This window comes from Pristiophorus japonicus, chromosome 2 (assembly GCF_044704955.1).
Source record: "Pristiophorus japonicus isolate sPriJap1 chromosome 2, sPriJap1.hap1, whole genome shotgun sequence".
Taxonomy (NCBI): Eukaryota; Metazoa; Chordata; class Chondrichthyes; family Pristiophoridae; genus Pristiophorus; species Pristiophorus japonicus.
The window spans coordinates 68,084,487-68,099,144 of NC_091978.1; the positions used below are offsets into that span (position 1 = coordinate 68,084,487).

At 39.7% G+C, this 14,658-nt stretch overlaps 1 protein-coding gene across 12 annotated transcripts in view; it reads left to right on the top strand.

Annotated features, from left to right (window-relative positions):
- The window catches only part of nedd4l (NEDD4 like E3 ubiquitin protein ligase), a 614,975-nt gene that overhangs the window by 516,797 nt on the left and 83,520 nt on the right, over positions 1-14,658 (top strand). For 7 of the 12 annotated variants that reach the window (XR_011588609.1, XR_011588608.1, XM_070867774.1 and 4 more), the window contains 3 exons: positions 2,883-2,951; positions 7,356-7,487; positions 8,874-8,990. The exons of 1 other annotated variant lie outside the window; for it this stretch is intronic. Coding sequence is in view for 9 of the 11 variants with exons in the window: in XM_070867774.1 (XP_070723875.1) it covers positions 2,883-2,951; positions 7,356-7,487; positions 8,874-8,990 (318 nt within the window). In the remaining 2 variants the exon portion in view is untranslated. The remainder of the gene's footprint in view (positions 1-2,882; positions 2,952-7,355; positions 7,488-8,873; positions 8,991-14,658) is intronic. 4 more of the 12 variants (XM_070867727.1, XM_070867737.1, XM_070867765.1 and 1 more) reach the window with 4 other exon arrangements.

A 14,658-nucleotide genomic window follows, 5' to 3' on the forward strand; every position in this document is an offset into this window, starting at 1 on the left:
TACCCCTTCCCTTTACATCCAAAAGTGTCACATAGCCTATGTGAGCACTTGCAGCCGTGCAGTTAGAAATGTGAAAGTCACGTAATCTTTCTACAACTGCTGCCAGCATTGTTTTAACGGTGCAATACTAAGAGCCTTTGTTGGAAGGTTAGTGAACATTTATCTTGTTTTATTGGAGATGAAGTGGAACTATCTGCTGTTGTAATGAGTTCCAGGTAGCAACTCCGCTTGCGCATAAACAAAAACCCTCCTAATTATACCAGGTAGCAGAAGTGATGGACACCCCCTGAAACTGAGTGCACTTAACTTAGGAAGTCATTAATTTTCCTGACTGTTAACAACATGTTCTGTTGCTTAATTTTTTTTTTAGTGCCCTTGGTTCTTGCTCTTTAGTGCCCTGCAGTTGTACAGACCTTGGTGAGGCCTCACCTGGAATATTGTGTTCAGTTTTGGTCTCCTAATCTGAGGAAGGACGTTCTTGCTATTGAGGGAGTGTAGCGAAGGTTCACTAGACTGATTCCCGGGATGGCAGGACTGATATATGAGGAGAGACTGGATCGACTGGGCCTGTATTCACTGGAGTTTAGAAGGATGAGAGGGGATCTCATAGAAACATATAAAATTCTGACAGGACTGGACAGGTTGGATGCAGGAAGAATGTTCCCAATGTTGGGGAAGTCCAGAAGTAGGGGTCACAGTCTAAGGATAAGGGGTAAGCCATTTAGGACCGAGATGAGGAGAAACTTCTTCACTCAGAGAATTGTGAACCTGTGGAATTCTTTACTGCAGAGAGTTGTTGATGCCAGTTCATTAGATATATTCAAGAGGGAGTTAAATATGGCCCTTTCGGCTAAAGGAATTAAGGGGTATGGATAGAAAGCAGGAAAAGGCTACTGAGGTGAATGATCAGCCATGATCTTATTGAATGGTGGTGCAGGCTCAAAAGGTTGAATGGCCTACTCCTGCACCTATTTTCTATGTTTCTCTTTATTCTCACCTATTCAGCCTCACGTCGTCGGTATGCTTAGTTGGGATGGCTGGACTTTCGATACCTCATGGATATAGTCAGTGTAACTTCTTGGTCAACCAAGAGGTGTACTGCTGTACTGAGTGAAGAAACCTGTCCCTATTGTGTTGTCGTTCCCTCCAAAGTGCCTCAGTAGAGTTCAACAAGCTTACCTCTTGGGAGAGGCCTGAATCCTTCAAGTGCAATTCTTGAAAGTCCAGGAATTGACCACTATAGTTGCTAGGTTGCAGCTGTGCTATTTTCTGAAGTGTTCTCTAAACATTGAAGCCAATGGTATTTTTCAACAGAATAAAAAATTATCAATTGTGATAGCTCCAGCAAACCCATTAGCAGTTAAACATACTGCCTAAAATCCTGCTTTCTCTCATATATTTATTTTAAACTGATGGACCACAAAATATAATAGTACCGAAAGGAATGAAAATGAAATACACAGCTGTCTGACCATTTAATTCATAGGAAAGAAAAACTTCCTGTAGCCAATCTTTGACTACTGTGGCCGAACATGATTCCTTTTTCGCACCCTGTTCGTGCCGCCGGTAGGCACTAACGGGATGTAATTGCATTTTCGCCCAGGGGCGGGCGGTGGTGGCGGCACCTGGGGCGAAATTGCCCCTGAGATTTTGGGGACGATTTGGAGTTTGTGCTGTGCCCCGCGATTTGTGTCCTGCTCCGGCGCACACCTGGCGATGACATCATCGCCATGCGCGCTGACCCCTTTGTGCCCCACGGGATGTGAGTCTGGCACGGGCGCCCCTTAAAGGGAGTCTATGTGTGCCCCGGACCACGTGCTGGGCCTCTGCCCGATCAAGATTGTTCCTGGTGGCCCAGTTTTGGCCACCAAAAGGGCCATGCAGAGTCCGCAGCGGCCCTCCCCTTTAAATGATGTGGAGGGATGTTACGACATGTTAGCTCTATGCAGAACAGCGCGTAGCTCTGACCTGTTCAGTGTGGCGTTGACCCCTCAGGAGCGCCCCTCCAATGAGGTGGAGCACTGACACAGCGCTTCGCCTTGTTTGAGGGGTGCAAAGGGCAATTCCACGCTGGGGGCGGGGCTTCCCACCCGGGTGTTAACTGACCCGGGCCCGGAAGGTTTACTCTCCCGGAAGGGCCATGGGCCAATTTCGATAACGTTCTGTCCTCTTAAATTCACACATAGCTTAAAACTAGTTTCTATTCTATAAGCTAATGGAAATTGAATTGATTATCGGAGAGATAGAAAGATTTCTAATATTTATGGCAGAACTTGCTACTTTTCTATTTTCATGTTGACATAATTGCTGGCTATTCTTTTCTGTCACGTATCTGACAACTTGGAACACTTTTTCAGAAACTTTGACATGCAGTATTCCATACAATGCGGTTAATACTGTACTCAAAGCTTTGCTAGGTTTATTTTTGTTGGTTCTCATCTGCATCTACTAAATTGTGGTGGCTTTACGTTACTTATTTTGGACCAGGTGGCTCCACTCAAATTTCAGTTACTTAAGTTTTTATGTGTTGTGACATTCAGTTGGCATAAAATATCAGTTTTTTAAAGGAAGGTATGGAAAATGAACTTCCCATGAGTTCATTTGCAAAGTAGTTATTGAGCTGCTGAGCTGAAAACTTGAGTACAGATATTGTACTAAAAGTGTCACCATAGTTACAAAATTGATATCCATTCAAAGCATAAATTCTACTTTCAAATTTCTTCCTTCTGTAGGACTGTTTCTTTGAAATAATTTCTAAAATATAAATTTTACATTTTCACTGCCCAGTAATCAACTCTTAATTCCTAGCCCTGAATTCATTCTATTTATTGTGCTTCAGAGTTTTATTTTGTAAAGTATTAAAAAAAATTCTGATTTATCAGCAGAGCACTCAATCGCAACGACCTCGCTCTGCAACTGTTACTGGCAGTGAACAACCCAATGATATGACGGTAATTTATTCAGTATCGAAAAATAATATTTTTAAACTCCAATTATTTGTTAAATAAGAGCAATTTGGTTAGAGTTTCACTGTCTGGACCACTTTTAAAGATCACTTAGTTTGAAAGAATTATGATCATCTTTTTCATTTGTCTTATTTTGCCTTTTCATTTTTTTTTCGTTTAATCAGTGCCTGTCATCAGCATCATTGATTTTAAAGGTTTCTGAGTCGAATCCCTAAGTGAGCTGAGTTACAATTAGTAATACCTAGAATGAATCCATACCTCGAGACTATGGAACTCATGGGTCTCACCAAACCAGTACTGATGATGTCAAACCTACACTGCCATGATTGCTTGCTGTTGGAACAAAAAAATTGGCCAAAATAGGCATTGAAAAGGAAAAGGATTTGGTCATAATACTTTATAGTTAAGTATAAGAAAGCGTTCCAACGGTCTTAAGACTTTGAGTTTATATATACTAAAATGAAGTTCCTTGGGGTGTGAGCAGGACGGGCTGGTCTGATCGAACAAATACAAGTGCCACCAATGCAGTCTCACTTTTCAGAGGAGGTGATTATAGTGCAATTTCAGCACCATTTGTTTGAACCCCACCAATTTGTAGAAGTAGATGTTGAACCTATCCGAGCTCTGATAGGGCTGAGCTAAGTGGAGCAGGTAGAACGAGGAGGCATAGATGGAACATGAGTCTCCAAAGAGAATCTCTGGCCTGTGGTATCTGTAGATAATGATTTGTTGAAAATAGTTCCTAGGTTTTGCAAGTGACAATTTTTAGGAGTCTACCTCAAATAGAAATGTGACTGATGGAAGAGTTATCATTTTTAATAGCTTGTCTGTTTAGATTGTTTATCTGCCTATGTTGCCTTTATTATTCTCATTTACCATGTAAACATCATTATCCAAAAGGCAGAAACACTATCCTTCATTTCTCACTTAATTTTATGATGTAAAATCCAATAATGTCGAGTCAGATACTTTCAATGAATGTTCAAAGTTTGATATTTACAAGCAAAATTTTTATTCATTCGCTCTAATGTCTGTCCATTTTTTTAATAACCTTAATTCAGTGGGCCCATTTTGCAAGTTGCCATTTAGTTTACAGAATAATCATAAACCACAGTTTACAGCACAGGATGGGGCCATTTTGTCCGTCAAGTCTGTGCTGACTCTTTGCTAGAGCAATTTAAAAACAAAATTCCTACTGCCCATCTCTGTCCCATATCGTGGCATCGCCTTTCTGCGTCAAACATTTATCCAATTTTCCCTTAAAAATGCAATGGTCTCAGCCTCAACCAACTCCTGTTGCAAAGCATTTCATCCTCCAGCAATCCACTGTGTGAAGTAATTTTTCCTAACCCTCCTTCTCATTTTCTTGGAAATAATTTTAAATTGATAACCCAGTCACTGACTCCCCAATCAGAGCAAATAGTTTATTCCTAGTCTCTATCAAAAGTCTTCAGTATTTTATCAACCTCCGTTTAATCTCCCCTTTGCCTTCATTGCTCCAGTGAAAATAGTGTCAGTATCTCAAGATTTGCTCATAACTAAAGTTTTCCATCCATGGCATCATCCTAATTAATTGACACTGATACTCTCTACAACTTTAATGTCCTTTCTATAATTGGGCCTCTTAAACTGCACACAGTAATCAGTGTTTTACATGTATTCATTAGTATTACTTTACTCTTGTACTCGATAAGGTGGCACATAAAAGGTTACTGCACAAGATAAAAATTCACGGGGTTGGGAGTAATATATTAGTACGGATAGAGGATTGGCTAACTAACAGAAAACAGAGAGTTGGGATAAATTTTCCGATTGGCAAACAGTGACTAGTGGGATGCCGCAGGGATCAGTGCTGGGTCCTCAACTATTTACAATCTATATTAATGCATTGGATGAAGGGACGAGTGCAATGTAGCCAAGTTTGCTGATATAAGGTCATTTTAAAAACAAATACGAGATAAATGTTGTCCTTGGGATAGTGAGTTTTAGTTGCTAAAGTATTTGTAAAATTTTTGTTTTCTTGGTTCATAGAGTAAAGTAAGTTTGAAGTTATTGAGATGTGTAGAGTTTTCTTAATAGTGAACTGTATTCATCTGTGCTGGTGATGTGGCTCAGTCTCCTTTTGCAACTATATTTTCTACTTCAAAATTGCTATTCAAAGGTAGCTTAGTAAAATGTTTTATATGCAGCTTCCCCAGCAGCGATGGCATGAAGTTTAAATTTCCAGCTACATCATGAATAGGGAAAAATCGGATGTGGGTAGCATTCTTTTGTGATGTTACTGAATTTTAATTTCATGTATAATTGTAGAGGAAATTCATCGTTAACTTTCTTTCCTTCAGCTGTATCTGCCTAGCAGTTCTGGGAAGCTTTTCTAACACTTTTCTTGCACCCTGAACAGGATAATAGAAAAAGCTTCTTCTCTGATTGGTTTTCCCTCTTTCGCAATTACATCCAACTTGTCTGCCTCTCTCACAACCTTTCTTTCTCTTTTATCAATATATTCCGACAGCTATTGTTCCTCTGAACTTTTCTCTCTCGTTCTTCAGCTCCATATGTTCTTTCACCTACCTGTTTTCTCACTATGTTGAAATCACAACTTATTGCACTGTGTGCCATTCTAATTTATTCTTTCCCAGGAGATCAAGGCTGTGCGACTCCTGACCACCTTAAGTTATCCTTTCATCGTAGAATCTACATGCTTTGTAAAGACCATGTTTGGTATCAGCCAGCCACTACTTTACTTTAATTTATCTCAATTTTTCACCTACGCTTTTCAGCTTTGGTAGTTTTCAGTACAGTGGAGGTCTTGATCCTCCAACTATGTTTCATAATTCATTCAAACATTTTGAAACACAAAATTACATTTCTAGACCAGGTTAAGGGAAGATTTGATAGAGGTGTTCAAAATTATGTGGGGTTTAGGTAGAGTGGATGGGCAGAAACGGTTTCTATTGTTGGTAACCAGAGGACATGGATTTAAGGTAATAGTCAAAAAAATCCATGGGGGGAAATTAGCAGAAATGTTTTTATATAGCGAGTTGTTATGATCTGGAGTGCACTACCTGAAAAGGTGGTGGAAGCAGATTCAATAGTAACTTTCAAAAGGGAATTAGATATATATTTGAAAAGGAGGAAAGCAGGGGAGTGGGATTAATTGGATAGCTCCCTCAAAGAGCCGGGATAGACACGATGGGCTGAATGGCCTCATTCTGTGGCGTATAATTCTATGATGAAACTGAGGCTCCACCTGCCTGTTGAGGTAGATGTGAAAGATCCCATGGCAGTATTCAAAGAAGAACTGGCAGTTCTGGTGTTGTGACCAACATTTTCTCCCTTAACCCACACCATTTAAATAGATTAACTGGTTATTCATCTCATTTGCTATTTGTCGGATTTTGCTGTGCAAATAAATAGGCTGCTGTGTTTGCCTATGTAACAACAGTGATCACACCCCAAACAGCAATTAATTAGCTGTGAAATGTAAAGAATCAATTTTTCCCATTAATATTGGCAACTATGGTAAATCTATCCAGCAATGTGAATTTGGAGCATTACATGAGCAGATCTCAAATGGCCATCACAATTGTACAGAAGTAAATTTTTCAATTAAAATTGACAGATTGGCTAGTGTATTTTGCTATGCTGGGTTTTAAATCAGCAGAGATGCATCCAAAAGTTCATTTGAAATGAATGAGAACCTTTAGAAGTCACTTTAAAAAGGCAGTAATTGTCAATTTTGTTCTGGGCTACACAGACGCACCTTTACGTCAACTTAAAACTGTTATTTCAGACTATGATTAAGGAAAAACTGCAAAAGCTGGAAATCTGAAATAAAAGTCTAAATGCTGATTGTGCACATAGAATTTTACTGCACCAAATGAGACCTTTTTGGGCCATCATGCCTGTGCTGACCCTCTGAAAGAGCTATCCATTTAGTCCCATTCACTTGTACTATGTTACTAACCTTTAAATTAAAAAAAAAAAATTCTAATATTTATTAATTTCCTGTTTGAAAGTTATTGAAAGATGTTGAAGTATCAAATATGACCTTTCATCAAAACTGCCGCATTCAAGAAGTTGTACTCACTTGCATAGGACTACAAAAACAAGATAGGACAAACCCAAAAAATCAGAAAGGTGGATGAAAATAAGAGGTTATAGTGAAGAGAAGGGCTTGACAGCCTGGTGACTAATCTTTCACACCATCATCTATATCAAACATTAGTTTTTCTTGGGCTTTGTAAAGAGATGCGTGTGTACTTTGGTTTTAGGTTATTTAAAATGCTATCAATTCACTGTTCATTCAGCTCTAATAGTTTAGCATACACTTTAAATTTATATATTGACTGGAAAGCTAACTTAAATTTAATCATCTTGCACAAGCAGTCATCTGCAGCCTACATGCTCACAACACCTGGCTTGCCACCAGGATGGGAAGAGCGGAAAGATGCAAAGGGACGTTCCTATTATGTAAACCATAACAGCAGAACTACTACTTGGACTCGCCCAATTGTACAGGTATGAAGACTGTCCTACCACTCCACAGAACAAGACAACATTGAGATAATAGGCCTTTTAATTTTTTTTTCCAGATCTTCTGTGTTGGTTCAGTCGGACTTGTGCTGCTTTCTGTGTGGAATTTAACTTTCTAATGTACAGTTTTATAAATCATGCCAAAAACAGTATGTGTAAAAATAGTTGTCCTGTATGCATAGTAATCTGAATGATGTCACCTATGAGCATATTGGCACCGCAGAACAGTGTGTATAAAGCCACTGCTTTGCACCATGACGATAACTACATTTCAAGTGGAAAACTGAGAACTGTATGGTTGAGTAAGATGTTTTGACTGTTTGTTTAAATTCAGTTACAAATGTGACATATAAAACCTTCCAAGAAGATAACTTGGTATTGTTTGTATATTTCTGGTTGTTTTTGTTGGTTTAAACCATTAGTTGTATTGTGCATGTTATATAATATGCAACTGATGCTCATTGAGGGATAACCCATCTACAGTTTACTTGTTAACAATTATAGTGAGAAACAAAAGTAAAAACACTAATAAATCTGAAAAGCCAATTGGAATGGAACCTTCAGATGGTCATTGTACTGCCGAGTGGACCTCTCTCGTAATTTTCCATTTGTTGGGTGGCAGCAAGTTAAGGAGTAAAATGTTAATGCACTCCTGTGGAAATAATTCCCTGAATCTTGTAGAAGTACTCAATGCCCATAATTTGCTATAGAGAATTATGTGCAAAAATGAATCTTGAGACTCACCAAATTAATATTGTTTTCTAGCTATCCATTATTGTTTTTAATCAAAATCAGCATAAAAGTGTAATTACTTCAATACAAAAATAATTTTCCTCCCTATCTCCAGTGTGATAAAATGATCCTCAATATTCATTTAAGGAGTCAAATTTACCCTACAAAAATTTATACTGCAGCCTATTCAGCATCATTTGTCTGGGTCAAAATCCTGGAACTCCCTACCAAACAGCATTGTGGGAGCACCTTCGCCACAAAGACCGCAGCAGTACCAAGGGCAGCTAGAGGTGGGCATTAAATGCCAGCCTTGCTTGCAATGCCCATGTTCATGAATGATTTTTTTTTTTACAAAGAAAAAAAATACAATAAATTTAATACTGGCAACATGTACGAAATCAAATCACTAAAACAACTGAAATCTGAATTTTTGGCTTTTTTAAAATCTTAGAATGTTAGTCAGAAAATTATCAGAAGGAAATATTTTGTTCCATTAAATCAGAAATCTGGATTGTATGGAATTTTCAAGCTTTAACTTGTAAATCAAATCAGTAGCATTTATAATACTGCTATGACCTAAACATCAAAGCAGGTCTTCCTGAGCCAACTACTAACTTATTCTTCTTCATATACTACTAGCATGCAGACGATGGTGCACCAGGTCCAACAGCCAGCAACAGCCTTTTAAGCGAGCCTCAGATAAGGCGGCCTCGCAGTCTCAGCTCACCCACAGTAACCTTATCAACCCCGATGGAGGTGAGAGTTGAGCGTCTTCCACTCCCTACAAGACTCTCAATCACCTTAACATTTCATTCTTTCCTTTCTTCTGCCACTACCTATTTTCTTCAGCCAGTGCAACCTTTCATTCAGCTGTTTATCCCAGCTAATCCACTTACTATTCTTTACCTATAATAATGATTATGTTCCTTCCTTTGTAAAACAGCTCTTGCATGTACTGTCTGTCATATTGAAAGTTTTTGTGTTCTGTATTTAAAAAAATAACTTATAATGAGTATTCCCAGTGAACTGTACTTATATTCAATATAGTAATCAACCAGTGTCTAGTTACTAAAACTATGATCGTACCGGTATTCTCATGTTTAAATAGAAATTGTATGATCATATATAATTAGGTATTTATTGTAATTTTGCTTTTGGATTTCAGGTGTCAAATGTCATTTTTAACAGTGCATGTTCTCACAGTCAAGACAGTTACTGCTTTATCTTGAAAACTGATGTCTGCTTAAATAGAAATTGAAACTATTTGTTTTATGTCTATGTTGTAAGCAGGTCAGCAGTGATGAACTGAAAATCCTGTGAGACCGTTACTTGAGTTAAAGACTGACAGATTAACGAATGACTATTTTATAATGAGGCATTGGTTTATGCATAATGCAGTACTTAGAATCTATTAACCACTAATTATAAATTTGTCTATTTTCCCGTAAGCATTGACAATACATAGGTGGAATAGGTTTACCCGTCACCTTTATTAATGATAGATTTGCATTTATATAAATTTTCTTCTTATAATGCAATGTTTTAAACCTGCTCATGTTAATACAAACCATGATCATCATAGAATTGAGGTTACTGCCCCTGAGAGAAAGTGGAGCACAATGTCAGGTACTCCATAGAAACATAGAAAATAGGTACAGGAGTAGGCCATTCGGCCCTTCGAGCCTGCACCACCATTCGATAAGATCATGGCTGATCATTCCCTCAGTACCCCTTTCCTGTTTTCTCTCCATACCCCTTGATCCCTTTAGCCTTAAGGGCCATATCTAACTCGCTCTTGACTATATCCAATGAACTGGCATCACCAACTCTCTGCGGCAGGGAATTCCACAGGTTAACAACTCCCTGAGTGAAGAAGTTTCTCCTCATCTCAGTCCTAAATTGCCTACCTCTTATCCTAAGACTGTGTCCCCTGGTTCTAGACTTCCCCAACATCAGGAACAATCTACCCGCATCTAACCTGTCCCGTCCCGTCAGAATCTTGTATGTTTCTATGAGATCCCCCCTCTCATCCTTCTAAACTCCAATGTATAAAGGCCCAGTTGATCCAGTCTCTCCTCATATTTCAGTCCGGCCATCCCGGGAATCAGTCTGGTGAACCTTCGCTGCACTCCCTCAATAGCGAGAACATTCTTCCTCAGATTAGGAGACCAAAATTGAACACAATATTCCAGGTGAGGCCTCACCAAGGCCCTGTACAACTGCAGTAAGACCTCCCTACTCCTATACTCAAATCCCGTAGCTATGAAGGCCAACATACCATTTGCCTTCTTCACCGCCTGCTACACCTGTATGCCATTTCCTCTTGGGGTGGGACTGGGTTGCTAAGCACGGGAATATTCCAGCAAGGTCCCTTCCCCTTCCGTTAATTTGTCAATGCAAGGCCGCGACCGGTAAGTCAGCCATTGAGAAAAAATGGCGCTATGCACCTCCCCTTTAATTTTTGCCGAGTGAGCGGAGTGCAGCCTGGTTCGCAACCCATGAAGCTGGCGCAGACATCACCTGGCGCAGCTTCACAGAGCACTACTGAATTTCCGCTCCGGGGCAAAAATGGGTCGCCAAGCACGACGATGACTTCATCGCCGGCGCAGCGGCCTGGGGCGTTACTGGCAGGAGCCACGGCCCCAGGCGAGAATTCATTTACACCCCGTTAGTGCCAATGGGAGATGCAAGCGATGCAAATTTCTCCCCTAATGTCTCACCTTCAATCCTGCATTGTGTAATGTGGCACTCCCACTGTGCTATGTGGGACAGACTTCAGACAGCCCAAAACTGGGCATTCACAACTCTTAATAATAAAGTAACCAGTGCCAGCCTACAGCAGGACTGGCATAATGTCCAGGCTTGGCCTGACACGTACAGGTGACTATTCTGCCACGTAAGTGCTAAGTAATGACCATCTTGAAAAAGAAAAAGCCCAGCCATCTCTCCTTGACCTTGAATTGATACCACTATCGCTGAGCCCCCTTCAACTCTTGAGTGCGACCATTGACAAGAAGCTAAACTGTACCAGTCATATCAACACCATGTCTACAAGAGCAGTACGTAGACTGGGTACTCTTCGATGAGTGGCTGGCCTGCTTTTTTCCACTGTGTCCAAGGCTCAGGTCAGGACTGTGATGGGATTCTTAACACTCATCTGGCTGGGCGCAGCCACAACACCACTCAGGAAGTTCAACACCATAGAGATCAGAGTAGTTACTTGCTCATTATGCCTGCCACGAGACTCTGTATCTACCGACTCCATCACGGATGCACTGTGACTGCAGTACCTACAGTCTACAAAGCACCTCATTGCAGCTGCTCCCTCCCCTATGGTCCTTACCTCGTGGGAACATCATTGCCTCTAAGTCACACATCATCCTGACTTGGGCACATCATTATTCTTTTATCATTGCTGGGTCAATATCCTGGAATTGTCATCCTCACACGATTGTAGGAACACCATCACTGCAAGGACTGCAGTGGTTCAAGAAAGCCCGCCACCACTTTCTCAGAGCAGCTATGAATGGGCAACAAATACGCTCTTGAAAACATTGCCCATGTCCTGAAAGCAATTTAAAAAGGAAGACAGACACACAACCAGCTATGCTTCATTTTACACCATACCTACTATAGCTTGCGAATGTGTCATTCTGTTTTCCCCAGCCATCTCATTTTTAATCTTGTGGCAAATGGGCAGGACCTAAATTCTTCTAACATTAAAAGATTTAATGCGAAGTCTAAATATTTCCCAAGAGGCCCAACTGCTTGCCTGGGTACTTTTAAAACATGACGTCATATTCGGTTAAAGTTACAGTATATACAGAACAAATCTCAAGTGGTGTAATGCTACCTACCATGGTCTCATAGCTTGGCTTCAGTGCACTAGAAAATTAGATCAGGACCTCACTTCCGCATCTCAAGTGGTATTGCATGAAGGGACAAATTTTGTAGTGCGAGGAAAGTGAGATGAGGAAAGGAGGCACAAATTCATAAAATCTACTCTTTGTACTTGTAATGTATTTGTTTCATGGTTAAGAATTCATAGCAACACAGTTGGTTTATTACAAAGGTTTGACAATCACACTACACATTACCAGTTCATGCACGAGGCTCACAACTGCATTCCTCATCGTGGATGACCTAGACCCAACTGACTGGGGTTTTATTGAGTCTTGTGAATATCACGTGACAGGCTAAGTCACTCACAATGCAACAGCTCTACAAACCTGTGAGCATACTCACAGGTGCATACTGTACAGCACTGTAGATGCCATAGTTTAGTAAAATTGGAACTTCTTGGTTTCTATTCTACCTGTGTGATGAGCAGCATGGTGTCATTACAAACAATTTCCAAATATATAATATTAACTCCGTGATTTAACAAGCCAAAAGACAGTTTTCACCTCAAAGATTTTAAATAGGCTTCAAGTTATTTTGAAAGCAAAAGCAAAATACTGCAGATGCCGGAAATCTGAAATTTAAAAAATAAATTGCTGGGAGTACTTAGCAGGTTAGGCAGCATCTTTGGAGAGCAAAACAGAATTAATGTTTCAGGTTGATGACTTTTCAATCCTATTTATTTCAGATGACAGCTGTTGATGATTCTGCTATTCACATTTACATCTCCAAGACCCATCTTTTGTTTCTTTACTTGTCCCATTATCATCTCATTTTGCTTTGTATAATCACCCCTTTTGTCATTTAATCACTCGTGCCCTCCATCCTATCACAGACCTTCCTTTTTGTTCTTTTCTCCCCTCCCCACTTTCCCTGCCCCTGCACTTGCTTAAAATCTGTCACACCTCTAACTTTTTCCAGTTCTGATGAAAAAAGGTCATTGATCTGAAACGTTAACTCTGTTTCTTTCTCCTGTTCTTTATGCTGCCTGGCCTGCTGAGTATTCCCAGCATTTTGTGTTATTATTGAAGTTATTTTAACTTGGCTTTCACATGAGTGCAGATGGCATAATGAAATTTCCCTTTGGGTGGAGGAGTGGGAACTGTGTGCAGGATCACTGAGGAGAACTTAGCAGACTATCCTCTGATTCACCATGAGCACACCCTGGAATATAGATTGGTATATTAAAAACGTTACCTATCAGGCACACTTCCTGTACAGGTGCATTTACTTAATGTTGCCACAATTTTTCAGTCATATTTTTTGGCATTAACATTTTTGCAGTCATCACTCTGTGGATACATTTTATTGATTGGCTCAAAGTAACACACCAGGAAATCAGAACTGAAGAGGAAGGTGACATGTACATCAAAAGCGAGGAATGCAGAAAATGAGACATAATTATGGACTAATGAAAAAGCCAATCCCAAAAGACCAGTCAGAAGAACCCACCAATATTTTTTTAATATCAAATCATCCAAAATGCTTTATGAAAAAATAATTTTCCATAATTACAATTCCTAATGTTCAACATAAAGTTTTGAACAATTTTTTTTAAAAGCAAACAAACACGATAACATGATTCAAGTTATCACATGAATCATCTTTTATGTCTTGTAATACATTTCGTTAAAGCTTTTACTTGAAGGTAAGCTTTTCCACAAACCTGGTATTGGACTTAAATATATTTCTTATTAAGGAGTGTGAAAATGAGGCCGTGGGAGTATGTCGGCATAAGTATGAGAGGAGGGGCTTATTGCTCAAAGGAATGTATAGGGCTAGGAACTAAAAGTAAGGGCGCTCCAACCCACTTTCCTCCCCTGTTGGCTGTTGGTGCTCTCATTTGATTCATCCTGTCTTTCCTATACTGTGCCGCAAAACCAGGACAAACTATTGAAGCATTTAGTACAAGTACGGTCCAAGTGCTTGAAAAGCTAGAAGTTTATTTTCCACCTCATTGCTCAAGGAATAACCATTTACTTTTCTAAAGCTACAAATTTGTGATGGAGAAAGAAGTGTGAGGCACAAGGCGGGATCATAGACACAGAGAAGGGCAGGCCGTAGGATGGATAATGGGAAGGATAAAGAAGAGAGGACAGTATGGGTGGCTGGCAGGAGGCAGACGAAGTTAATGTATAGTATGATGCAGTATACAGAATGAGGTGTAATGGTAGTAGGGAGAGTTCTAATACTTATTGTCAGGATAAATAAAACACTCTTGAGTAACAAAATGGGAAATAATATTGTCATTTCTAAAATAGTATGCCTGATACACATTTTGTTATTGGTCACACTTCTCTGTCACATTTATCCTTTTTGATTTTGCTTCAAAAAATGTATGAAGGAACTTTGACAAACAAGAAATACTTCGAGTTAGGATATCTGTCGTCCCCTAATTGACATATGAACTTAGCTAATGGTTACTTCAAAGCAGCAGTCTCTTAATGACCTCTGTATGAGCCCAGTATTTATTTACAGCCATTGTTCTTGTGCACAGTGGCGAGTTTAACATACATAAGAACAT